Raw genomic sequence first — 27,968 nt, 5'->3', positions numbered from 1 at the left:
ATGTCTGGTAGGGTAAGTTCACATATCTTGTGGTTTTTTAAAAGTATGTTTTCTTATGCTTTATGTAGAATAGATTTTCTTTCTTTTTTTTTTTTTGTGATGTTTTTATTTTGAGAGAGAGAGAAAACGGAGGCAGGGCAGAGAGAGAGAGAGGGACAGAGGATCTGAAACAGGCTTGGCGCTGACAGCAGGGAACCTGACATGGGGCTCGAACTCATGAACCATGAGATCACGACCTGAGCAGAAGTTGGACACTCAACCGACTGAGCCATCCAGGTGCCTCATTTCTTTTTCTTTTCTTTTTTTTTTTTTTTAAAGTTTATTTTTCAGAAAGAATGAGAGAGAGAGAGAGAGAGCGCATGTGCACGTGGGGGAGGAGTATAGAGAGGGAGAGAGAGAATCCCAAGCAGGCTTTTAAATATTTATTTATTTTGAGAGATGGATAGAACGAGTAGAATAGGGGAGAGAGGAAGAGAGAGAATCCCAAGCAGGCTCCATGCTGTCAGAGTGGAGCTCCACACAGGGCTCAATCTCACAAACTGTAAGATCATCGTCTGAGCCAAAATCAAGAGTTGATCGCTTAACGGACTGAGTCACCCAGGCGACCCTTGAGGCAACTATTCTTGAGGCATTTTGCAGTTTTCAAGATTATAATGCCAGTAGATAACAGGCTCTTCAGCTCTAAGATACCATTTTTTTTGTGGTCAAATCCAGCATCTGTAGGTTGACAAATAATTACTGTTTGATAACTGGGGTGCAGAAATGATTTGGAGCGTTTATTATAGTGGAGGACATATATTATATAAGCATACTTCCTATATAACTGATAAATCCTGTATTAGAGGTATAATAAATATTTGTGCATTGAGTAAAGTGCTTGTTGGGAACATAAAAAAGAAGGCACTGTTCCTCCCTGGAGGAACTGACTTTTGTTCTTGAGTACATGATATTTACATATCTGGTGTGAGTTTTGTTTGTTTTAAATTATTTTTTTATGGGGGTGCCTGGCTGGCTTAGGTGGTTGAGCATGCAACTCCTGATCTTAGGGTTGTAAGTTCAGACCCCATGTTGGGCATAGAACTTACTTAAAAAAAAAGTAAGTTAATTTTTTATGTACTGTATTTAATATGAAAATACTTCCACTTGTTAGGTATTGATTTTGCTATTTTGTGAAGAGAAAAACTTGTTATTTATCAGTAAGTTATATTTAAAAGCCAATTAGTACTATATCAGATTTAATTGTAACTTTCAAAAGAACTTTTTTTAAAAGTTTTTTTAATGTTTTTTTATTTATGAGAGAGAGAGAGAACACGAGCAGGGGAGGGGCAGAGAGAGGGAGACAAAGAATCTGAAGCAGTCTCCAGGCTCTGAGGTGTCAGCACAGAGCCCGACGTGGGGCTTGAACCCACCAGCCGTGAGATCATGACCTGAGCTGAAGTCGGATGCTTAACCGACTGAGCTACCCAGGCGCCCCAATATTTGTAGCTTCTTAAAAAGATCCCCAACCCTGAAAGCCTCATAATTTTTTTTTTTTTTTTTTTTTGCCAAATGGGTTTTTAAATGTGCATTTAGTATAACGCACAGTTTAAGATAATAAAGTTTGATAAGTTTGGGCATATGAACACTGTGGAGCTAACACTCCAAGATAAAGGACATTTCCATCACCCCCAAAAGGTCTCTTGGAATGTGTTCAGGTATGTTCCTGACTCCCGGTAATCACTGTTGTGTTTTCTGTTATTATAGATGAGTTTTGCCTCTTCTAGAACCGCATATAAGTGGGATTATGCAGTGTTTGACTTCCTTCCCTTAACATAATGATTTTTAAAAATTTCGTTCATGTTGCATAAACAACATGCTTATGTTTGTTTTTTTCTCCTAAGTATTCCATTGCATGAAAATACCACAGTTTATTTTTATATACTAGTAATTGATGCAGGGAGTTGCATCCACATTTTGGCTATTATGTGTAAAACTAATAGAAACATTTTTATATAGGTCTTTTTGTGGTCATATGCTTTTATTGTTTTTTCATATGTTTTTATTTTGGGTGGTAAATATTTAGGACTGGAATTTGTACATGAAATTTAACTTTATAAGAAAGTACCAAATTTCCTAAGTGTTTATTTTATTTCATCCCAGCAGCATGTTCTTAGAGTTCATATATTCCACAACCTCACAAATACTGGATTTTGTCAGTCTTTTAAATTTTAGCCATTTTAATGTGTGGTGGTGTCTCATTGTGTTTTTAATTTGCATTTTCCTGATGACTGATGTAAAATACTTTGTGAGATCCTTATTGGCCATTTGTAAATTATCTTTGTGAGGTATATATTCAATTCTTTTGCACATTTTAAAATTTGGTGGTTTGTCTAAATGTGTCTATTTCTAGACTTTTTGTTCCATTGATTTGCCTTTTTTCACATTTTACACTCTTTATTATAGCTTTCATCTCTGTCATTTTCTCCCCCCTCCCCCTTTTTAAATTTAAATTTTAGTTAACATACAGTGCAGTATTGGTTTCAGGAGTAGAACTCAGTGATTCATTACTTACATACAACACCCAGTGCTCATCACAACAAGTGCCCTTCTTAGTACCCATCACCCATCTCACCCCTCTCCCATCAACCTATAGTTTTTTCTCTATCATTAGGAGTCTCTTGTGGTTTGTTTCCCTCTCTTCTCTCCGCACCTTCCCACACGTTCATCTGTTTTGTTTCTTAAATTCCACGTAAGAGTGAAATCATTGGGTATTTGTCTTTCTCTGATTGACTATGTTCTAGCTCCATCCACGTTGTTGCAAATGGCAGGGTTTCTTTTTGACGGCTGAGTAATATTCTGTTGTATATATACACCACATCTATCCATTTATCAGTCAGTGGACATTTGGGCTCTCTCCACAGTTTGGCTATTGTTGGTAATGCTGCTATAAACACTGGGGTGCATGTACCCCTTCAAATCTGTATTTTTAAATCTTTTGGGGAAATACCTAACAGTGCAGTTGTTGGATCACAGGATAGTTCTTTTTAGTTTCTTTTTTTTCTTTTTAATTTAAAAAAGTTTGTTTATTCATTTTGAGAGAGACAGAGAGCAAGCGGGGGTGGGGGGCAGAAAGAGAGAGGGAGAGAGAGAGAATCTGAAGCAGGCTCCCAGCCATCAGCACAGAGCCCAACTCAGGGCTTGAAACCATGAAATGCGAGGTCATGACCTGAGCCGAAACCAAGAGTCAGTCGCTCAACCGACTGAGCCACCCAGGCGCCGCTATTTTTGGTTTCTTGAAGAACCTCCATAGTGTTCTCCAGAGTGGCTGTACCAGTTTGTATTCCCAGCAGTGCAAGAGGGTTTCCCTTTGCATCCTGTCAACACCTGTTGTTTGTTGTGTTGTTAATTTTAGCAATTGTGACAGGTATCAGGTGGTATCTCATTGTGGTTTTGGTTTGTATTTACTTAGTGATGATTGATGTTGAGTATCTTTTCCTATGTCTGTTAGCCATCTGGATGTCTTCTTTGGAAAAGTGTGTATTCATGTCTTCTGCCCATTTCTTAACTGGGTTATTTGCTTTTTGGGTATTGAGTGTGATTATATTATAGTAAATTTTATTATATAAGATGTAGGTTTTTTTGTTAGAAACTTTTTACAAGATTGAAGAATTTTATTGTTGGGGTCAAGATAAATCAAGTTCTAGCTTTTTTTGATTTTATTCTAGAACCCTTAAATTTGTTAGTATTTCTGTTTGTCTTTAACCTTTTGATGATTTAGGGAAAATTTTGATCTATTCACGATGGATGGATGCTATTGCCCCTATTTATTTAACCTTCTGTTTTTTATGACTATAGTCATAGAAATGATCATGACTTCTTCAATACTAGGCACAAATCCAAGATGGTGACTGTAAGTCAAGGACAATCAGATTTTTTTTTTTTTCCTCCTGTGAAAATTCCACTTCTTCCAAGTGCATCTTACACTTTGTGTTACATAGGTATAATATAATGCCTGCTCTGTGTTCTGCCAGTTCTAAAGGATATAGAAATTGTAATTGGATGGTTTGTTAATAACAAGCATGAACTTCTCAAGATAGAAACACAGGTCTCTGTGATTAGCAAAGCCCCCTTTGCCCCTTTTAGTGTTCATGGAGAAACCCAGGAAAAATGAAAAACTGGAAGCCTTGGATTGATATTTAATTCCTTCCTTTAGAAGCTACTCCACAGGGAGCAGCTAGTTTACAGAGACTTTGCTACTGAAGAATGAGAGACATGGTAGTAGAAGGATGTAAATAGCTACTTCTTAAAGTTAGTGTTGTTCTTCTCTCTATGGATTTTGGACCACTATACAGGCTTGAGAAGTTTGGGCGAAATGGACAAATTCCTAGAAAGAAACTGAGTCAAGAATATAACTCCGATACAAAAACTAGACAAGGACATCACAAGTAAAAGAAACTACAGATCAATATTTCTTATTACACAAAAAATCCTCAACTATATACATACATACTGAATCAAAGAGCATATAAAAAGAATTATGCACCATGATGAAGTGGGATTTATCCCAGCAGTACAAAGTTGGCTCAGCATATGACAAAGTAATACACTAGGTTAAAAGAATAAAGGGGGAAAAACTCACATGATCACCTTAGCAGATGTAGAGAAAGCATTTAACAAAATCCAACACCCTTCATGATTAAAAACACTCAACAAATGAAGACTAGAAAAGCATCTGTGAAAAGCCTGTCTCTAACATTATACTTGATGGTGAAAGACTGAAGGTTTTACTCTTAAGTTCAGAAATAAGACAAGAATGTTTGCTTTTGCCACCTTTATTCAACATTGTGCCGGAGGTTCTAGCCAGGGCAGTTAGGCAAGAAAAAGAAATAAAGACATCCAGATTGGAAAGGAATAAAATAATTTTTGTTTGCAGATGACATGACCTTAGATATAGAAAATTCTAAGGAATCCACAAAAAAAGCCCAAAGCTTGTTAGTACTAATATATGAATTCAACAAGGTTATATGTTACAAGATCATTGTACAAAAATCAGTTGTATTTAATTCTAGACATGAACCATCTAAAAAGGAAATTAAGAAAAAAATTCCTTTTATAATATAATCAAAAGGAATAAAGTAGTTAGGAATAGATTTAACAAAAGTATAAGACTTGTGCACTGAAAATTCTAAAACGTATTTTGAAAAATTAAGGATGACTTAAATAAGTGAAAAACTATCTGTGTTCAAGAATTAGAAGACTTCATATTAAGATGATAGTATTCCTCAAAATGATCTACAGATTCAGTGCAATCCCTGTCAAAATCCTAGCGACATTTTTGCAGAAATTGCTAAAATTAGTATCGTATAGCCAAAACAATCTTGAAAAAGAAAAAACAAAGCTGAGAGACTCACACTTCCTCATTTAAAAACTTAACTACAAAAGGACCCAAGAGTATACGATGAGGGAAATGACAGTCTCCAATAAATGCTGATGGGAAAACTGGATAGCCACATACAAAAGAATGAAACTGGACCTCTATCTTAAATTATACACAAAAATTAACTCAAAATGGATTAAGGACTTGAGTGTAGGACCTGAAACCATGAAACTCCTGAACATAGGTGGTGAGCTTTTTGACATAAGTCTTGGTGATGATGTTGTTAATCTACACTGATAGCAAAAGCAACAAAAGCAAAAATAAACAAGTGGGACTACATCATACTAAGAACAGCTTCTGCATTGGCAAAAGAAACCATGAGCAAAATGAAAAGGCAGCCTACTGAATGGAAGAAAATATTGGCAAATTATGTGTCTGATAAGTGTTTAATATCCAAAATATATAAAAAATCCAATTAAAAATGGGCAGAAGTTCTGAATAGACATTTTTTCAGAGAAGACATGGCCAATAGGTACATGGGAAGATACTCAACATTGCTAATCCCCAGGAAAGTGCAAATCAAAACCACAGTGAAATATCACCTTACACCTGTTAGAATGATTATTATCAAAAAGACAAGAAATAACAAATGTTGACAAGGATGTGGAGAAAAGGAAACCCTTGTTCAGTGAGGATGGGTACAGCCAGCATTGAAAACAGTGTGAAGGTTCTTTAAAAAATAAAAAATAGAACCCAGCAATACTTTGGGTGTTTATCTGGAGAAAACAAAAACAAAATTTCAAAAAGATATATGCACCCATGTTCATTGTGGCATTACTTACAATAGCCAAGATAAGGAAACAATATGTCCATCGATAAATGAATGGATGAAGAAAATGTATATATACAATATCCTGTATACACAATGTATATACAGTGTATATACAGTGGTTTTTACTCAGCCATAAAAAAATGAAATCTTAACCATTTGTGACAACATGGATGGACCTTGAGGGCATTATGCTAAGTGAAATAAGTTAGAGGAAGGCAAATACTACATAATCTGACTGAAATGCGGAATCTACAAACAAAAATAAAAAACTAAGCTCATAGATACAGAATGGATTGGTGGTTGCCAGAGGTGGGGGAGTGGGTGAAATGGGTAAAGGGGAAGAGGATTAAAAAGTACAAACTTCTGGTTATAAAATAAGTAAGTCATGGCCATGTAATATACAGCATGGTGACTATAGCTGATAATGTACATTTGGAAATTGCTAAGAGAGTAGATCTTAAAAATCTTCATAAGAAAAAAAGATTTTAGTAACTATGGTGACACATTAACTAGGCTTATTGTGGTGATCATGTAGTAATGTATACAAATAATGCATTGTTTTGTTATATACCTGAAACTAACACAATAGGTCGGTTATATCTCAACTGGAAAAAATTTACTTCAGAGCTACAGTAACTAAGACTTTGTGGTACTGACATAACCTCATATAGATCAGTGAACGGAATAGAGAGTCCAGAATTAAACCCATATGATTATGGGCAATTGATTTTTGATAGGATTACCAAGACAATTCAGTAGGTAAAGAATGGTCTTTAACAAATGGTGCTGTGACAGTTGGATATTCACCTGCAAAGAATGAAGGTTTTACTCCTACCTTGTACCATATATAAAATTAACTCAAGATGGAATGGAGATGTAAATGTAAGGTAAAACTGTAAAACTCATAGAAGAAAACAGATCTAAATCTTATGGTTTTGGATTAGGTAGTGGTTTCTTAGATATGACACATAATCACAAACAACCAAAGAAAAATAGATTCGTTGGACATAATCTTAAAGACTTGTGCATCAAAGGACTCTATCAAGAAAATGAAAAGATAAATGACAGAATTGGAGAAAATATCTGTAAGCCATGCATCTGCTAAGTCTCATATCCAGATAAAGAACTGTTACAACTCAATAATAAAAAGAAAAATGACCTAATTTAAAAAATGAGGAGGGGTGCCTGGGTGGCTCAGTTGGTTAAGTGTCCAACTTCGGCTCAGGTCATGTTCTCTGGGTCGTGGGTTTGAGCCCCATGTTGGCTTCAGTGCTGACAGCTTAGAGCCTAGAGCCTGCTTCAGACTCTGTGTCTTCTTCTCTCTCTGCCCTTCCCCAACTTGCGCTCCATCTCTGTCTGTCTCTCAAAAATAAATAAAAACGTTAAAAAAATAAAAATTAAAAAAAATAAAAAATGAGGAAAGGATTTGAATATACATTTCTCCAGAAAAGAGATACAAATGGCCAATAAAACTCATAGGTCATGAAGAGACCTATGAGGTCATGAAGAGATTCTCACCTGATTAGTCATTAGGAAGATGCAAATCAAAAGTACAATGCGATCACCACTTCACACCTAAAAGGATGACTAAAGTTAAAAAAGGTGGTAATAAATGCTGACAAGGATGTGGAGAAATTTGAACCCTCATTCTTGGCTGCTGGAGATGTAAAATGATACAGCTGATTTGGACAACAATCTCTAAAGTTAAATACAAAGTTACCATATGGTCCATAAGTCATACTTCTTGGTATATAACCAAGAAACCTATGTTCACACAAAAACTCATTAGAATTGTTCATAGCATTATTCATGATAGCCAAAAAGTAGGAACAGTCTGTCAAACATTCATCAACTGATACTAAACAAAATGGTATATTCGTGCTACAGAATAGTATTCAGCCATAAAAAAACAAACAAACCAGGCATTACTGATACATGCTATAATGTTATTTGAACTTTGAAAACATGTTAAGTGAAAGAAGCCAGTCACAAGATGCCACATGTTTTGTGATTCCATTTATATGAAACATTTAGAATAGTTAGATCCAGAGACACAGTAGATTTGTAGTTGCCAGGGGCTGGAAGAAGAGGAGAATGGTGAATGACTTTTAATGAGCCATGATTTTTTTGAAGTCATGAATATATTCTGGAATTCGATACTGGCAATTCTTACACATTCTGAATATACTAAAACCTACAGGGGCGCCTGGGTGGGTCACTTGGATGAGCATCTGACCCTTGATTTTGGCTCAGGTCATAATCCCTGGGTTGTGGGATTGAGCCCTGTGTATTGGGCTCTGCACTGAATGTGGAGCTTGCTTAAGATTTTCTCTCTCTTTCTCTTTTTGCAACTGTCCCCTGCTTGTACTCAACGTGCTTTCTTTAACAAACCAACACAACTCCTCCCCCCCCCCGCCCCCACTAAATTGTACACTATAAAGAGGTGAATTTTATGGAAAGGAATTCTATCTCAATTCTGAAAAGTTAAAAAAAAATGATTTTAGAGTTAAAATATATTGGATGATATACAATCCAAATATTTTTTCTTCTCTATTTAAAAATTAAATTTTTTTATTAGAATGCACACATGCTCACACATGGGAGCTGGGGAGGGGCAGAGAGAGAGGAAGAGAAAGAATCTTAAGCAGGCTCCATTCCCAGCATGGAGCCTGACATGGGGCTTGATCTCTTAACCCTGAGACCATGATCTGAGCTGAAATCAAAGATGCTTAACCAACTGAGATGTCCAGGCGCCCCTTACACATTTTAATATAATCTAATGTCTTATTTTACTTACTTCAAGTTTATGTATTTATTTTGAGAGAGAGTGCACACAGCAGAGAGGGGCAGAGAGGAGAGACAGAATCCCAAGCAGGCTCTCCCCATCTGCACAGAGCCCAGTGTGGGGCTTGAACTCCCATTCTGCAAGATCATGATCTGAGTTGAGATCAAGAGTTGGATGCTTAACCAGCTGAGCCACCAGGCACCCTCATAATCATATATTAATGATTAAAACTTGAGTACATTTTATTATAAAGTACTTGTGGGAAATCGGATGTACTCTTAAAATTCTGTTACTTTGTATCATGTCTTGTAAAATTGCTGTAGTAAAATATAAATGTTATTTTCGGTTTTTTGAAGTGGTCATTTTATATAAAGTTTAATTATTTTTGTTTTACTTCGATATTGGTTTCATTAGGATTATATTAATAAGCTAGCTCTGCGTTGCAGGAGTAGTATTATCAATTTGTTAACAGATGAGAGGGTACATTTCAGTTCTTGATGCAAGATTTTATTTAGGGGTTAAAAAGAAAGGGGGATTTATTAAGTTGTATGATGCTAGATTAGTGATGATTTAGCACGAAAGGGAAACTAAAATTGAAGTGGTCCTTAGAACACTAAATGAGTGATTGACAGTTACTGTAGAGTTGTAGATCAGTTTATCCCTTTTCTAAGGCAGGTCCCAACTGTCAAATGTATTAAAGTATTTAGAATTTGGGAGGAAGAGATGTTAAAGGAGATAATTCATCATTTTAAAAATTATAATTCTTAGTGCTAAAATAATGAATATGAGCTTTATTTTTTTTTGTTATTATTATACTTCTGGGGTTTAATCTTTGGTAAGTTTGGAGCTTCTCAGAAAATAAAAATTAACTACGATATGTGTTAGCTATTCCTGTATAAGAAATTGTTCTAGGAAACCAATTTGATGATAAATTATATTTTAAAAAAAAGGATAAGAGAAAGAAACTGCTCTAGAACTCAATGGCTTAATTATTCTTGAGTTAATTTTTGTTAATATTTAGTTAATTAATAGTTAATTATTCTTGATCACATATCTGTAGAGCAGCTATGGGTTAGGTGACTTAGGTTAGGCTTGCCTGGGCAGCTTTGGGTGTGGGTGGTCTTTATATCTCACTGTGGGTTGGGCTTAGCACCTCATGTGGAGTTAGGCTCACTTCTCCTCTTTGTGTTTATTCTGGGGTCTAGGCTGAAGGGTTGCCTTCATCTACCCTGTGAAACTCTTCTCATGGTGATGGCAGAGGTGCAAGAGGGCAAGCCCTGCTGCACAAAGAAATTTCAAACCACTGTTTGCATCATTTCTGCTAATGTTTCATCAGTCAAAGCAAGTTAGATGGCTAAGGCTATGGGTGCAGGGAAGTATACTCTGCTCACCATGAGGCCAAAGGAAGGCATGTGGCCAGGCTCACCATCAGTTGGGAAGGAAAATATTCTCCCTCTATGGAGCAAAGGTTTGGAGACAGTGATTATATTTGAAGATAAACCTAATCTATTATATCTAATCTATTAAAAATGAGATATGTGATGCTTTGCATTGTCATTAGGCAGTTGTTTTATCTAGCTTAGTCTTAAGTTGTTTTAACAGATCAGTTAGTAGACAATAGTATTTTTTTTATTCTCATGTGTTTTAATAGATTGTTTTATTTTAGTTATAGGATTTTTTAAAGATTAATTCCCAAACACAAGAAGTTATCAGAAGCATCATTCATTGGAAATATCATCATTCAATTTAAAGAAACAGTGATATGTGATTTCTGTCTCAATAAGGTAAGTGGCTTATACTTTCATAAATTAGTTCCTTCCAATATGAATTAGTGTGCCAAATATACTTTCTATTTTCAAAGAAATATAACTTATATTTTAATTTTTTTACTAGGTTATACGTCTACATAGAAAACATTTGAGTAGGTGTATAGTGAAAAGTAAGCTTTTTTACACTTCTGACACTTGGTTTTGTAGTTTTCTTTCCCAAAAAGCTTTATTATATTTATTATTATATAATATTATTAATATTATTAATAATTATTAATAATATAGAATAATTAATAATATATAATATTATTTCCATACCTATTATATACATAAATAAGCATATGTTTCTATACATTTCCTTTCTCCTACTCTTCTAAAAAGCAGCTATTTTTACCCTGTTCAACATCTTGCTTTTTTTGGTTTAACAGTGTTTTTTGATTGTAGGTGTAGATCCATATCAGTTACTTACAGCACTGTTTTTTGGACAACTTTATTATAGTTTATATACAGTAAATTTCACTCTCAACCTGTACAATTTGGTGGATTTTGACAGATGTACACACTGTTAGAACCACCATTACAGTCAAGACACAGAAGATTTCTGTCACTTCCAAAAGTCTGTTTCTCCCTCTATCCCTGATCCTTGGCAGTGACTCATTTACATTCTATTACTGGAGATTACAGTTGACCCTTGAACAACATGACTGGTTCCACTTATATGCGGATTTTTTTCAGTAAATACATTGAAAAATTTTTTTGAGATTTGTGGCACTTCAAAAAAACCCAGATGAACTATGTAGCCTAGAAATATTGAAAACATTAACAAAAAGGAGTCTCGTGAATGCATAAAATATATGTAAGTTATTTTATTATTTACTATCATAAAATATTGATATGTTATAAAAAGTTAAAATTTATTAAAACATGCATGCACACAGACATACATTGTATCATTTGCTGTCAAAAGAAATGTAAACAAACAGATGCAGTATTAAATCATAACTGCATAAATACTGTATTACTGTAATAATTTCGTAGGCACCTCATGTTCCTGTTGTGGTGAGCTCAAGTGTTTGAGTCTGCTTTAAACATCGTGTGATGCTAATCATCTCTGTGTGATTAGTCTCTCCAATAAGTTACATATTACAGTAAAAAATGATCTCGATGGTTCTTGCATATTTTTCATCGTGTTTAGTGCAATACTGTAAACTTTGAATAACACCATGGGACCCATACAGAGTGCTACTAGTGATGCTGGAAGTGCTCCCAAGATGCAAGGAGAAGTCATGACATTATAAGAAAAAATTGAATTGTTTGATGAGTACCATTGATTTGAGGCCTGCAGCTACAGTTGCCCTTCAGTTCAAGATAAATGAATTTAGTGTAAGGACCATTGTAGGAAAAGAAAAGGAAATTCGTGAAGCTGTTGCTGTAGTTATGCCAGAAGGCATAAAACCTTGTACTTTTTGAAATAACCTTTTTATCTTGTATTGAAAATGCAGCTTTTATGTGGGTGCAGGATTGCTATAAGAAAGGCATACCTATAGACTCTATCTAATATGATCTGAGAAAACGCAAAGTCATTATATGACAACTTAAAGCAAAAGGAAGGTGAAGATTCTAAAGCTGGAGAATTTAATGCCAGCAAAGGATGGCTTAATAATTTTTGAAAGAGGTTTGATTTTTAAAATGTCAAGACAATGGGAGAAGCTGCTTCTGCCAACCAGGAGGCAGCAGATAAGTTATCAGATGCCATTAAGAAAATCACAGAGGAGAAAGGGTATCTGCCTGAACAGGTTTTTTAATGCAGACAAAAATGTCTTATTCTGGAAAAGAAAAATACCAACAAAGGACATTTATTACTAAGGAAGAGAAATGAGCTTCAGGATTTAAGGCAGGAAGGGATAGGCTAACTCGTTTGTTTTGTGCAAATGCAATTTGGCTTATGATCAGGGCTATCCTTACCTATAAAGCTGTTAATCTCCAAATCTTGAAGGGAAAAGAGAAACACTAGCTGCTGGACTTTTTTTTTTTTTTTTTTTTTTTTTTTAAGTGATCTCTACATCCAACATGAGGCTCAAACTCACAGCCCCAGATCAAGAGTCTCGTGCTCTACTGACTGAGCCAGCTAGGTGCCCCAGACTTTTGGTTTACAACAAAAAGTTCTGCCTGGATAATGAGAACCCTTTTTCTGGTTTGGTTCCATCAATACTTTGTCCCTTAAGTCAGGAAGTACCTTGATAGTAAGATACTGCTCTTTAAAGTTCTTTTGATCTTAGACAGTGTGCCTGGACACCCAGAACCTCCTGAGTTCAACACCAGAGGCATCAAAGTGGTCTGCTTGTCCCTAAACACAACATCTCTGATTCAGCCTTTAGATCAGCCTCTAGGACCTTTAAGGCTCATCACACATGATACTGTATATAGAGAATATTTAATGCTGTGGAAAAGAACCCTAATAGAACATCATGAAAGTCTGGAAGGATCACATCATTGAAGATGCCATTGTTGTTTATAGAAAAAGCCATGAAAATTATCAAGCCTAAAACAGTAAATTCCTGTGGGAAAAAAAATGTGTCCAGAAGTTGCGCATGACTTCATAGAATTTACAACAAAGCCAATCAAGGAAATCATGAAAGACATTGTGGATATGGCAAAAAATGGTGGGGAGTGTGAAGGGTTTTAAGATACGGATCTTGGAGAAATTGAAGAGCTAATAGATGCTACACAAGAGGAGTTAACAGATGACTTGTTAACAGAAGATAAACACATCTGAACCAATGCCAGAAAATGAAGATGTGGAAACAGTGCTGGAAAACAGATTGACATTAGACAGTTTGGTAGAAGCATTCCAGTTATTCAAGACTGCTTTTGACTTCTTATAGGATGTGGACCTTTCTATGATACAGGTACTGAAACTAAAGCAAATGGTAGAAGAAGGATTGGTATTGTATAGAAACATTTTTAAAGAGATGAGAAAACAAAAATGTCAGGCGGAAATTAGTGTATTGCTGTAAAGTTACACCAAGTGTGCATGCCTTTACTGCCTTCCCTTTCACCTTCACCTCTTCTGCTGTCCTTGAGACACCAAGACCAACCCCTCCTCTTCCTCCTCCTCAGCCTACTCATTGTGAAGAGTGAAAACAAGGATGAAGACATTTATGATGACCCACTTCCATTTAATCAATAGTAAATAATCATCATGGCATACAGTTAATAAACTTATCTGTTATATGTTTGTCTTCCTGTGAAAATCTAATAACTTGTGGCAAGAACTGTATGAGACATTTTTCTTTCATCATCATCATCATTGCTTAAATATTCATCGTATAGAAAATCATGTACAAGACTTGTATGGAAGTGGATAGCTTATCCTTACATAGGCATAAGGTGAGTGATATTTAATATGAAATTAATAATATGTTAGTTTTCTTACTGTTTTATAACTTTGCTTTCAAAGAATTACGTTATGTACTATATGCTTCTCTTATAATTGGAGAAACTGTATATTAGCCTATCATCACAAGTAAGTGATTTTTTAAAAAATGTGTTTGCAGTGTTATGATTGTAATACTGTATGACATAAAAATTGTATAATGATTCATTAGTGTATATGCTAGGCCAGCATGAAGCAGCTGATCAGTTATACTAGGCTACTGTAAAGCAATTATATTGCTGCCTCATTAGTACACGAATTGTTATACCTATAAATAAGTAGGAATTTCTTTTTCACATTATCTTTTCATTTTTGATGTCTAGTGTTAGTGATAGCACATAACATTTACAGTGTTTTGTATCATTTAGGACAATATTGATGTAGGTTCTGACAGATGATTCATCTTGTAAAAGGATGTAAACTTATATCAATAAATGCAGTACTGTAAACTTATTTTAACATTTTATTTTCTCTAGTTTTATTGTAAGAGTACGGTATATAATACATACATATAACACAAAATATGTGTTCATTAACTATTATTGGTAAGGCTTCTCATCAACAGTAGGCTATATTAGTAGTTAAGTTTTGGGGTAGTCAGAAGTTATATGCAGATTCTTGACTGCACTAGGATTTGGCACTCCAACCCCTGTGGTGTTCAAGGGTCAACTATAGTCTACTTTTTCTAGAATTTCAAGTGGAATCCAACATAATGTACTCTCTGGGTCAAGCTTTTTTCACTCACCATAATGGTTGTGAGGTTTGTCATGTTGTTCCAGAAGTTTGTTCTTTCTGTTGTAGAGTAATTTTCTATTATATATTGATATATCAATCCATTCACGTGACCTTTGGTGGTTTTTTTTTTTTTTTTCCCTTCAGATTTTGGTTATTGTGCATAAAGCTGCTTTGAAGATTTTAGACCATGGGTTTTTACATGGTCATATGTAGAATGAATAGGATTCTTGCCTAGAAACCATCTTTGTCTACCTCAAAGATTTTGCCTTTGTTTTCTTCTTGAACTTTATAGTTTTGTACTCATTCCTGTGATCAATCTCAAATTATTTTTGTGGGTTGTGTGACGTAAGGGTTGATTTTTTTTTTTTTTTTTCCTTCTTTTCTATTTAGATATCTGGTAGTTCCAGCATCATTTTTTCAGCCTTTGTTTCCCCATGGATTTGTGTTGGCACTTTTGCCAAAATCAATTGATCATAAATGTATGGGTCTATTTTTGGATTCTCTATTCTATTGATCTCTGCTTCCTTTATCAGTATTACAGTGCCTTGATTACTGTAGATTTATAAGTCTTGAAATTGTATAGTTATCAGTATTCAAGAAAATCTTTCTTAAAAAAGGCTTTGATCATAGTATATAGTTTCTACATTTCCATGTAAGGTTTAAAATCAGGTTGCCAAATTCTTTATAAAAAGACTGGGAATTTTGCTTGGACTTCAGTTGACGTGATTGCATGGTGTTCTGTTGGGTGTATATAATTGCATCAATTATGTAAGTAGCTTATACTGATGCCTGTTTGTTGGAGTGTTCAGTCTATTGATACAGTGTTGACAATTAATTTTATATTTATTTGTGTCTTTGAGCACTGGTGCATGTGCATCTGTTCTATAAAGTGCTGGAAATGGAGTTGTTTGAAATTTAACATTTATAATTTTGATAGATACTGCTTGATTGTCTTGCATAGACATTGAATTATATGCAGTAATGTGAGACTACCTGTCACAAACCTTTGCCAGGACTATGTTGTTAAACTTCCTGATCTTTGGCCTGATAGTTGAAAATTGGTATTTTGTCTTGGTTCTAGCTTACATTGTTATGTTACTATCATACCAACCATGTGTGGTTTCTTTCCTGTGAATACATTATGGTGATTACTGTTTCTTTTTCTTGCCGGAGTATTTCCCCAATTTCGTCTCTCAAACCTGTCTTCTGAATTTTGTGACAGGGTTTGAAAGTCTTTCCCACTGTGAAAATAAATATTATAATTTCCTACATTTAATCTGTTTATGTTTTAATTCTTAATTAATTTTTAATGGTTAAATGTTTTCTGGAAAATACCTCACTCTTAACCATAATTGCCCAGATGGTTTCCTAATTGTCTTGACACCAACCGTGTTATTCATTTATTTATTTATTTATTTATTAACTAAAAAAAATTTTTTTTAATGTTCATTTAGTTTTGAGAGAGACAGAGACAAAAAAAGACAAGAGTGTGAACAGGGAAGGGACAGAGAGATAGGGAAACACAGAATCTGAAGCAGACTCCGGGCTCTGAGCTGTCAGCACAGAACCTGACATGGGACTCAAACCCATGGACTGAGAGATGGTGACCTGAACTGAAGTCAGGCGTTTAACTGACTGAGCCACCTAGGAGCTTCTGTCTGTCTGTCTATCTGTCTATCATCTAAATTTTAGTTAGTTAAATACAGTGCAATATTGGTTTCAGGAGTAGAACTCAGTGACTCATCACTTATATACAACACTCAGGGCTCATCGTAACAAGTGCCCTTCTTAGTACCCATCACCTATCTACCCCTCTCCCACCCTCCTCCCTCCATCAACCTATAGTTCTCTATCATTAGGAGTCTCTTGTGATTTGTTTCCCTCTCTTCTCTCCCCGCTCCCCTTCCCATGTGTTCATCTGTTTTGTTCATTTTTTTTTAATGTTTGTTTATTTTTTGAGAAAGAGACAGAGCGTGAGTGGGGGAGGAGCAGAGAGAGGGGGAGACAGAATCCAAAGCACACTTTAGGCTCTGAGCTGTCAGCACAGAGCCCAACACAGGGCTCGAACTCACTAACCCCAAGATCATGACCTGAGCTGAAGTTGGATGCTTAACCAACTGAGCCACCCAGGCATCCCTCATCTGTTGTGTTTCTTAAATTCCATGTATGAGTGAAATCATATGGTATTTATCTTTCTTTGATGGACTTACTTTATTTAACATACTATGTTCTAGCTCCATCCACGTCGTTGCAAATAGCAAGGTCTCTTCTTTTTGATGGCTGAGTAATATTCCATTATATGTATACACCACATCTTCTTCTTTTTTTTCCCCACCTTCATTTTTTTTATTCTGGGCATGTGCTTTGCTGTATCTGGACTTTTGGCATTGCAAGCAGTACTCAGTGCTTAGTACTCAGTTATGTGAAGATTGGAGCTGTTTCCTCTGGGATAATGGATTGTTTCTTAGCATTGAATAATTGGAAGGAAGTATAAGGTCATGGAATTCTAAACCATCCCATTCCTATCCCTCCAATCTGACGCTAGATGATGGTTTCAGCACCTTGAACTTTCCCCCTCACTGAATTATATACATAATCCAACTCCTCACATGTTGTGGAGTTTTTAGGATTGCCAGGTGAAATGTATGACTTTTATCTTCTTCTTTTCTTTTGGTAATGCTGAGACCATGGGAAGAACATTTAAAATCCATGTTCATTTTATGTAGAAGTTCAAGAAGTTCACATTTAATATACATTTTCTTTGCACAGTCTTTATATGCAGAGCTGATTCCTAGTACTTTCAGGCCTCATACCATCTATTTTTATAACATCTGTACCTGGGTAGGAAACAGCTTAGCACTGGTATGTTACTGTAAATCAATAGGGAAAGTGGAGGTCGTTGTGAAATAGGATTCAAACTGAGTAGGTACTTGGAACATTAAAGTTCAGAATACTCAGTTTGGGGGGGAAGACCATAGGTGCGTAATAAATTATGTACAGTCCATCTCTATTTTTCTGCTTTACATCCAATTACCAGTGATATTTTCCTCCCTTACATGCATTTACTTTAATAACTACCCTAATGTGTTTGTGCCTGTCCTTGAAAATATATTTACCCTTGTAAAATATGTAGCAAACTGAAACATAGAAATACACACACAAAGATATACAACATAGTACACACAGTATTACTGAACAACTCAATGAATTAAAAAAAAATGCAAAAAACTTAGTAACTACTGTCCAGACCAAGATAGAGAATATTAACACCACAGAAATCTGTACTGTGCTCCATCTCAATTTTTACCTCCTACAGAGATAATTACTATATGACTTCTATTAACATTGATTGGTTTTTCTTTCTTTCTTTCTTTCTTTTTCTTTTCTTTTTTTTTTTTAATTTAAACAAGTTGGATCTTCCTGTGTTTAATTTTTCTTATCTGGTTTCCTCATTCAACATTGTAGTTATGAGGTTCACCTTTTGTTATATACAACAGCATTTTGTTCTTTATTCATTTCTGAATAGTATTCTAGCATATAAATTTATTTATTGAATCTAGTTTCAATTTTTGGCTATTGCGAATAATGCTGCTAGGAACATTCTTGTACTTGGATATAGTCATTTCAGTTTAAAAGTTAGCAATGATTGGAATTGCAGGGCCATAGCTTAGGTCTATGTTCTGCTTTAAAAAAATTTTTTTTTATAGAGAAAGACAGAGCATGAGCAGGGGAGGGGCAGAGAGAGACAGGGAGACACAGAATCCGAACCAGGCTCCAGGCTCTGAGCTGTCAGCACAGAGCCCGACACGGGGCTCGAACTCACAGACCATGAGATCATGACCTGAGCTGAAGTCGGACGCCCAGCTGACTGAGCCACCCAGGCGCCCCCATGTTCTGCTTTAGTAGATACTGTCAAACAGTTTTTCAAAATGTTTGTACCAATATAAAGACCAAAAGCAGTGCTTAAGACTTTTTGTTGCCCCAACATCTTCTTTAAAAAAAAAAAAAAATTTTAATGTTTATTTATTTTCGAGAGAGACAGAGACAGAATGTGAGTGGGTTCGGTGCAGAGAGAGAGGGAGACACAGAATCCGAGCAGGCTCCAGGCTCTGAGCTGTCAGCACAGAGCCCGACACGGGGCTTGAACTCACGAGCTGACTGAGCCACCCAGATGCCCCAGCACCACATCTTTATCCATTCATCAGTCGTCAGTGGAGATTTGGGCTCTCTCCTCAGTTTGGCTATTGTTGATAATGCCGCCCTAAACCTTGGGTTGCATATACCCCTTCAAATCTGTATTTTTGTATCCTTTGGATAAATACCTAACAATGCAGGTGTTGGATCGTAGGGTAGTTCTATTTTTAGTTTCTTGAGGAACCTCAGAGCTGTTCTCCAGAGTGACTGCACCAGTTTTCATTCCCACCGGCAGCCCAAGAGGTTTCCCCTTTCTCTGCATTCTCGTCAACACCTGTTTTTTCTTGTGTGGTTAATTTTAGCCATTGTGACAGGTATCAGGTGGTATCTCATTGTGGTTTTGATTGGTATTTACCTAGTGATGAGTGATGATGAGCATCTCTTACTGTGTCTGTTAGCTGTCTGGATGTCTTCTCTGGAAACGAGTCTATCCATATCTTCTGCCCATTTTTTAACTGGATTATTTGTTTTGTGGGTGTTGAGTTTTGGTAAGTTCTTTATAGATTTTAGATACTAACCCTTCATCACATATATCAATTTGAAAATATCTTCTCCCATTCTTTAGGCTGCCTTTTAGTTTTATTGATTGTTTCCTTTGCTGTACAGAAGCCTGTTATCTTGATGAAGCCCCAGTAGTTCATGTTAGCTCTTGTTTCCCTTGCCTTTGGTGACACACCAAATGTTGAATAATCTTATCTTCATTAATTTGGAAGTAATTAGATTCATACTACCTTTGTATGTAATAACTTGCTTCATGCACTTGAGCCTAATTTTGGCGCAAATCTTGCATTACTCTCCTGTTTATCGATGTGTGGGAACTAAATTGTTTTTCTTTTTTAAAAACTTTTTTTTTTAATGTTTATTCATTTTTTGAGAGACAGAGCATGTATGGGGGAGGAACAGAGAGAGAGGGAGACACAGAATCTGAAGCAGGCTCCAGGCTCTGAACTGACAGCACAGAGCCCGATGTGGGGCTCGAACTCACAAACCATGAGATCATGACCTGAGCCGAAGTCGGATGCTCAACGGACTGAGCCACCCAGGTGTCCCGGAACTAAATTGTTAATTATTACAACTAAGTGACACAAATCTACACCCATTACTTTTTTTTTTTTTAAGTGTTTGGAATTCTTTTTTTTTTTTTTTTTTTTTTTAAGTTAATTTTTTGAGAGACAGAGCACAAGTGGGGCAAGGGCAGAGAGAAGGAGAGACTGAATCCAAAGCAGGCTCCATGCCATCATCGCAGAGCTGGATGCAGGGCTCAATCTCACAAACTGTGATTTCATGACCTGAGCTGAGATCAAGAGTTGGCTGCCCAACTGGGTCACCCAGGCGCCCCATACACCGCATAACTTTCATTTTTTTTTTAATGTTTATTTTTTGAGAGAGAGACAGAGAGAGAGAGGGACAGAGTGTGAGTGGGGGAGGGGCAGACAGAGAGAGGGAGACAGAGAATCCAAAGCAGGCTCCAGGCTTCGAGCTGTCAGAACAGAGCCCTATGTGGGGCTCAGACTCACAAGCTGTGAGATCATGACTAGAAGCGCAACTGACTGAGCCACCCAGGCACCCCATACCCCATTACTTTCTAAGTTGATTTGTGTATGTGTGTTGTTATAAACTGGTATGTGATATTTTCTTCTATTATGTATTTCAGCTAATTGTTATTTAAAACTTTTTATTTAAAATTTTTTTATTCACCTTAATGAATTCACATACTAATAATTTTTTTCTTTTCTTTTTTTTTTTTTTTTTTTAACGCTTATTTTTGAGACAGAGAGAGACAGAGCATGAATGGGAGAGGGGCAGAGAGAGAGGGAGACACAGAATCCGAAGCAGGCTCCAGGCTCTGAGCCATCAGCGCAGAGCCCGATGCGGGGCTCGAACTCACGGACTGTGAGATCGTGACCCGGGCTGAAGTCGGACGCTTAACCGACTGAGCCACCCAGGCGCCCCAATTTTTTTCTTTTTTTGCCCTGCAGGTAATAATTTGCATGTATAATATATATGTGGTCAAGATTTTTTCCCAGTCCCTAGAAGCTTGAGGGACATCTTTTTCTCCTCATGATATACTTTATAACATTCTTTTTAAATCCATTGTGCTAGGTGCTCTGGGCCCTTTTAATCTGGCAACTCATTTCTTTCTCTTTTTTTAATTATTAAGAAAAATTTTTTTAATGTTTATTTCTGAGAGACAGCGAGTGCAAGTGGGGGAGGGGCAGAGAGCGTGGGAGACACTGAATCTGAAGCAGGCTCCAGGCTCTTAAGCTGTCAGCACAGAGCCCAACACAGGGCTTGAGCCCACGAACTGTGAGATCATGACCTGAGCTGAAGTCGGATGCTTAACTAAACCATCCAGGTGCCCCTGTTTTTCTCTTTTCTTTTTTTTGGGGGGGGGGGATGGAGGGATGAGGAGATTATCCTGGTTTTTCCAGGTGGCCCAAGGGTTTTTTTTTATTATTATTTTTTAAATTTATATCCATGTTAGTTAGCATATAGTGCAACAGTGATTTCAGTAGATTCCTTAATGCACCTTACCCATTTAGCCCATCCCCCCTCCCACAACCCCTCCAGTAACCCTTTGTTCTCCATGTTTAAGAATCTCTCATGTTTTGTCCCCCTCCCTGTTTTTATATTTTTGTTTCGCTTCCCTTGTGTTCATCTGTTCTGTGTCTTAAAGTCCTCATACGAGTGAAGTCATATGATATTTGTCTTTCTCTGACTACTTTCACTTAGCATAATACCCTCTAGTTCCATCCACGTAGTTGCAAATGGCAAAGATTTCATTCTTTTTGGTTGCTGAGTAATATATACATATATTCATGCTTCTGCATGTCGCTGTCCAGTTTTCCCAACACCATTTGCTGAAGAGACTTTTTTCCATTGGATATTCTTTCCTGCTTTGTCAAAGATTATTTGGCCATACGTTTGTGGGTCCATTTCTGGGTTGTCTATTCTGTTCCATTGATCTATGTGTCTGTTCTTGTACCAGTACCATACTGTCTTGATGATTACAGCTTTGTAATACATCTTGAAGTCTGGGATTGTGATGCCTCCAGCTTTGGTTTTCTTTTTCAAGTTTGCTTTGGCTATTCAGGCTCTTTTTTAGTTTCATACAAATTTTAGGGTGGTTTGTTTTAGCTCTGTGAAGAATGCTGGTGTTATTTTGATACAGATTGCCTTTTAATTTTCTTCTTATATTTTGTCTCCTATTTGCCATATCTGTCTTTTTTGTTTGACTTTATATGAGATCTTCTTACCGTCATCTTCTAATGCTTTTATTGACTTTTTAAATTTTTTGGTAGTTTTAATTTTCACGTGTTCCTTTTTTTTTTTTTTTTTTTTTTTACTGTGAATGTTCTTGTATATTTGTTTCATGGATGGATTGGCTTATTTTTAGTTTTTGGCTCTGCATAGTTTGTTTTTGCCAAGCTATTTGTTTCATGTTTTTTCATTTTAAGGTTTTTCTTACGTATATGGTTATTCTTGTTTATTTGCTCAGGGTTACAAGTGAGACACTAAAAACTGATTTGAAAGTTTTGTGTGTTTGGATGGTAGACGGGCTGGTAGTTTCTTGACTGTAGGGTGTGAGAGACAGAGAGAGGGTGCTTGTGCTTATGGACTATGGACTACTACAGACTGCAGGTCCTATCAGTATTTTTTTTGGATCTTTTATCTCTAGGCCTGTCAAATTCATTAGAAAACCATCTTCCCGGAAGGTACAGTCTTGGCTGCCTCCTCTAGGAGTCTCTTGAGTAGGCAAAAGAGAAGTTTAGGTGTAGGGAGTGGGTTTCAGCAATCACTGTGTGTACTCCTACTTATTCCTTCTATTGTCAGTATGATACTTCTTCCCTCAGCTGTCCTGAGTCCCCAGACCAAAGAAAGACTAGCACCTTTCCGGGTGCTAGTAATTGGAATGGCAGTCTTGGAATCTTTCTGTGTTTTTGAGTTCTTTTTTCATCCTCATCTCTGGCGGAGCCTGATATTTCCAATTACTGAGTTTTTGGGGATTCTGTGGTTTTAAGTAGAGCTACTTCTCAGTTTCCCCATTTCTAGCTTAGGATTCAAGTTTTCTTGAGTCTGGAGGTTATTATTTATCATTCTTTGCAGCTTACATATTTTTATTTTCACCATTTGCTCTTTTATTTATTCTTTGGATTTCTGGTTTTGTCTTGTTTTAATCTATTGCTTTTTTAAAGTAGGTTTTACATGAGAGTAGAGGTAAATGTGTGTTTAAATCTGCCTTTTCAATTGTATATCAGTGTTTTTCTGTGTACAAGTAGTTATTTATGTGCACTCTTTTTCTTCAAAATAGGATTTTACTTTACCACTTTAACCTATTATATGTACATATTATGAATTGCATTTTTATTTTTAAACTTTTTTTCTACAGCATAAAATGGGTAGTTTACCTCAGGTTAGAAATACTAAAGTTATTGGTATGTATAAAGTGAATTCTGAAGACTAATGGTAAGACAGGGTAAAATTGTGGAGTGTTGTATATAATGAGTGGTGAATGAATAATTTGCATATTTCCTTTGCACCTTTTAAACATTTTAAAATACACTTTCTTTTCCCCCCTCCTTAGGTGCTGTGTAATGTGTTAAGAGAATATTTTAAGGAATGATTTTGTCAAATTTTCATGAGTTATGGTGGCTGAAAGATCAGTTCTATCTTGTGGGAAAAGAATTGTAAGTAATATCAAGGAATAAACTGATTTTCGACTATTGTGTATTTATATAAGACAAGTCATTGATTACTTATAAGAATGTAGTTGGGATACTTTTTTCTATTAACTTTAAATTTATAGATTAATTAAAAAAGAGAAGTTAGATTTTACATAAATCAGATTATTTCTGTATAGTATTAGCATTGCCATATTTCTTGGATTGTACAAAATTTAATTTTAATTTTTTTTAATTTTTCAGAAATGGCAGCACAAAAGGAAATCTATATTAATAGAGTATTTTATTAAACTAAAAAGGTTAGATAAGAACTTTAAACTAACAGTCTCAGCAAACAAGGAGAGAAACCTACTAGCTGTAAGACATGTTTCAAATGAATCGAAGTCCAGTAACTGTAGACTTCAGAAGAAAAAAGTTTTCAAAATCTTTGTCAAAACAGGTCAGTGATAAATAACTCCTCCAGTAATAGGGCTAGGCCTGAAAACCATAATTAATTGAAAAATTAACAAAACAGTTTGAACCTGAATTAAGTTTTTTTCATAAAAAATTATAAAAATATCAAATTAGAATTAAATTTTCCTCAGATTTCTATTGCCTTGCCCAAAAGTAAAGCAAATATCTTTTAGCCTTCATACCAGCTTTTCTCATGTCCTAGGGATGACTGAAACCTTATTTGAAGCAAACCAGTATTTTTGTTGAAAATGTATATCAGCCTCAAAGTTGATTTTTAAGACCTTCTCAGAATAATACTAGACATTCAGCATTCACACCTACCAGGACACAAACATCCTCTCAAATACTACTGAGAAAAGGAGGACCTTACTCAGGAATGATGTCCATTCAGGAGAAATCAAAAGAAAATTCCTCCAGTGTTATTAAAAAAAGTGAAGATAAGAATTTAGAAACACAAATTCAAGGTTCTCAAACGAATCTGGCAAAAAAATCAGGCCCCAAGGAAACTATCAAATCACTGGTTAAATCTTCTAGTGAGAGTAAAATAAATCAATCTGAATTAGGAACATGCATGAGTACAAGGTCAGCAAAAGCGGCATCCAATGATAAAAAAGCTAGCAAGTCCACTAATAAAAATATGGTGACTGTGAAGGGACATTCACAACAAGAATCTACAAAAAAGAAAAAATTACCTCAGAAAAAGTCAGTGCATGGAACTCCTAAATCAAATGAACAGTTTAACCGGAGGTCACAGAGACTTCAACAGTTAACAGAAGTTTCAACAAGGTCTCTGCGTAATAGAGAAATTCAGGGTCAAGTTCAAGCAGCTAAACAGAGTTTGCCACCAAGAAAAGAGCACTGTAACAATACTCAAAGTAAATCTAATAAAGTTAAAACAAGTCAAAAACATGTGAAAAGAAAAGTACCGGAAATAAAGTCTGACACTAAAGAGGATGAAAATCTAGTAATTAATGAAGTAATAAATTCCCCCAAAGGAAAAAAACGCAAAGTAGAGCATCAGACAGCTTATACTTGTAATTCTCAGTGCATAAAAGGATCTGAAAAGTGTCTTCAGAAGAATACTAGAAAAGAGGAAACAAAATCTGTGCCTGTAACTTCTGAGATAAAAAGATCAAAAATGGTTACTTCAGCAGTCTCTAAAAAGAATGAGATGAAGAAGTCAGTTCATACGCAAGTGAATACTAGTGCAAAATCCCAAAAAAGTCCACAGCCATCAGTGCCTGAACAAAGTGTAGATAATGAGCTGGAGCAAGCGGGAAAGAGCAAACGGGGTAGTATTCTCCAGCTCTGTGAAGAAATTGCTGGTGAAATTGAGTCAGATACTGTAGAGGTAAAAAAGGAATCTTCACAAATGGAAAGTGTAAAGGAGGAGAAGCCTACAGAAATAAACTTGGAAGAGACTAATAATGAAAGACAAATACTTCATCAGAAGGAAACAAATCAGGATGTTCAATGCAATCGTTTCTTTCCCAGTAGAAAAACAAAGCCTGTGAAATGTATATTAAATGGAATAAACAGCTCAACTAAAAAGAACTCCAACTGGACTAAAATTAAACTCTCAAAATTTAACTCTGTGCAGCAAAATAAGTTGGACTCTCAAGTTTCCCCTAAATTGGGCTTAATACGAACCAGTTTTTCACTACCAGCCTTAGAAATGCATCATCCGGCAACTCCAAGTACAGTTTTAGGGACAAAACCACCTGATGACAAAAATATAGGTTGCCAGCAGGAAGAAACTAAAGAAATTAATTCTGAAGAAGTTAAAGTTAATGATGTTACAGTTGAAATTAATAAAACTTCAAAAAGGGCTTCTGAAAATTGTCATTTGGATAATCAGATAAAACCACCTCCTGACCCACCGTTGGATAACCAGATGAAAGATTCTTTTGAATCAACACCAGATAAGGTAATTTATTTTTATTATGCACAGTAGAGTTGCAGGAGTACCTTCTTATTAAATAAGTTTTACAATGTATTTCAGCTTAAGAATCAAGTTGTAAAAGACAGGAATCATTTGTTAAGGTAGCCTATTCAATTTTAACTCAGTCTTGTAGTGAGACGACTAACTTGACTCCTTTAGAGGTCTCACATTCATGTAAATGCTTCTCATTGCTTTCTTATTTTCACTTTTCATTTTTATTTTATGTGAAGCATAAACCTGTTGAATTCTGGCTTTTTTTTTTTTTTTTTTTGTATTTTTTTGAGTATAATTGACACACCATGTTATATTAGTTTTTGGTGTACAACATAGTGATTCAGTATCTCTTTATGTTCTGCTTTGCTCACCACAAGTTTAGTTATCACCTGTTACCATGCAGTGCTATTATAATATTGTTGATTATATTCCCTATGCTCTACTTTTTATTCCCATGACTTCTTCATTCCATAATTGGAAACCTGTATCTCCCACTGCCCTTTACTCATTTTGCCCTTTCCCATACCCCCTAGCTTTTCTTTTTCATTTAACACACCGATTTGCTTTTTCTATTAATTGCAACTACAGAAACTATGTTTCATAGTGACTAAAATATAGAAATTAAAGTTGGGCCTTATTCTGACCAAATTGTTAAAATTAATTTCAGCTGGCACAAATCAGCCCCTTTTTTTCCACCTGATAAAATTTAAAAATTAAACATTTATTTCTGGTAGTAGGGAGCCTTTCAGTTTGACTTGTGTGACCATTTTGAACAGTTGGGCAAATAAAATGTCTGAAAGATGTAAATAATTCAGTCTTCAGTTTTAGAGTAAGATTGTAGTGGTGAAGAATTTTAAAAATGGTAAGTTGAAAAACAATCTTGAAAAAAAGGAAAAACAATCTAATAGCTAGAAGAAACTTTAATGATTATCTGAGGTAGTTTGAAACTATAAAAGCAGCTGAGCTGATTTTTCCCGCCAAATTAAATCATAGGTAAAATACCAATATATAAACCTATAAGAAATTTTTTATGTATAAAAAATGGAGCTCTATGATACATATGTGAAAAACTTCACTAATTTGTTTCAATTGTTTTGTGATGAGAAAATTTAGAGCAGTGGAGGAATGTAATTTAGGTCACATGTTTGGGGACACAAATAGGATTCAATTTTTAGGTGTTCTGCTTCTCAGCCCAGCATTTTTTCTACAATTGCATACTTTGAACATTAGAGCACTTGAGAAAAAAGTCATAATGAGTAGAGGGAAAGGTCAAGTCATCCTAAGTTTTAGGAATGATTTAAAGTTCCTTTTGGAGGCATTTTGTTGTAGGAGCAAAGTTGAATGAATGAGGAATCTGGGCTTCTTGCCAGAAGCCATGAAAATAGATCATTGTCTATTCTCATGGACTACAAATCAAATTAAAAAGGGAACAGATACCATATGGTACTCTTAGATTTTATTTTCTGAACAAATGGGAATGAAAGCATCAATTAGAAGATAATTATTCAAATAGTGACAGTAATTAGAAGTAAGTAGTGACTGGTAGTGTAACAAGGGTGGTTTACATCAGAGATGGAGTGGCTTTCTTTTCAGGGTATGTTTTGTCAGCAAATTGATAGCTATAGTCCAGGTGTATCTTCTCCTGGAGTATATATCTTCAGGAGTTTATCTTCTAACTCCTTGCTGCATAAATGCCTGTCAAAACTCAGTTTGTGGGATAAGTCATGAGAATAAAAGGTACAATATAGGGAATATATAGTTACTGGTATTGTAATAGTGTTGTATGATGA

At 35.6% G+C, this 27,968-nt stretch overlaps 1 protein-coding gene across 5 annotated transcripts in view; it reads left to right on the top strand.

Annotated features, from left to right (window-relative positions):
• Window positions 1-27,968, top strand: part of ESCO1 (establishment of sister chromatid cohesion N-acetyltransferase 1) — a 74,404-nt gene that overhangs the window by 11,292 nt on the left and 35,144 nt on the right. For 3 of the 5 annotated variants that reach the window (XR_002072113.2, XM_019418322.2, XM_019418323.2), the window contains exons 2-5: window positions 10,640-10,757; window positions 13,863-14,132; window positions 23,693-23,795; window positions 24,033-26,169. Coding sequence is in view for 4 of the 5 variants with exons in the window: in XM_019418322.2 (XP_019273867.1) it covers window positions 24,619-26,169 (1,551 nt within the window). In the remaining variant the exon portion in view is untranslated. Of the gene's footprint in view, window positions 1-10,639; window positions 10,758-12,849; window positions 14,133-23,692; window positions 23,796-24,032; window positions 26,170-27,968 lie in introns of those variants that run through there. The other 2 variants (XM_019418324.2, XM_053902493.1) reach the window with 2 other exon arrangements.

This window comes from Panthera pardus, unplaced genomic scaffold (genome assembly GCF_024362965.1).
Source record: "Panthera pardus isolate Hobbes unplaced genomic scaffold, ASM2436296v1 HiC_scaffold_15, whole genome shotgun sequence".
Lineage (NCBI taxonomy): Eukaryota > Metazoa > Chordata > Mammalia > Carnivora > Felidae > Panthera > Panthera pardus.
The sequence above is the reverse complement of the archived record's forward strand: the minus strand, read 5'-3'. Positions and strand labels throughout refer to the sequence as shown.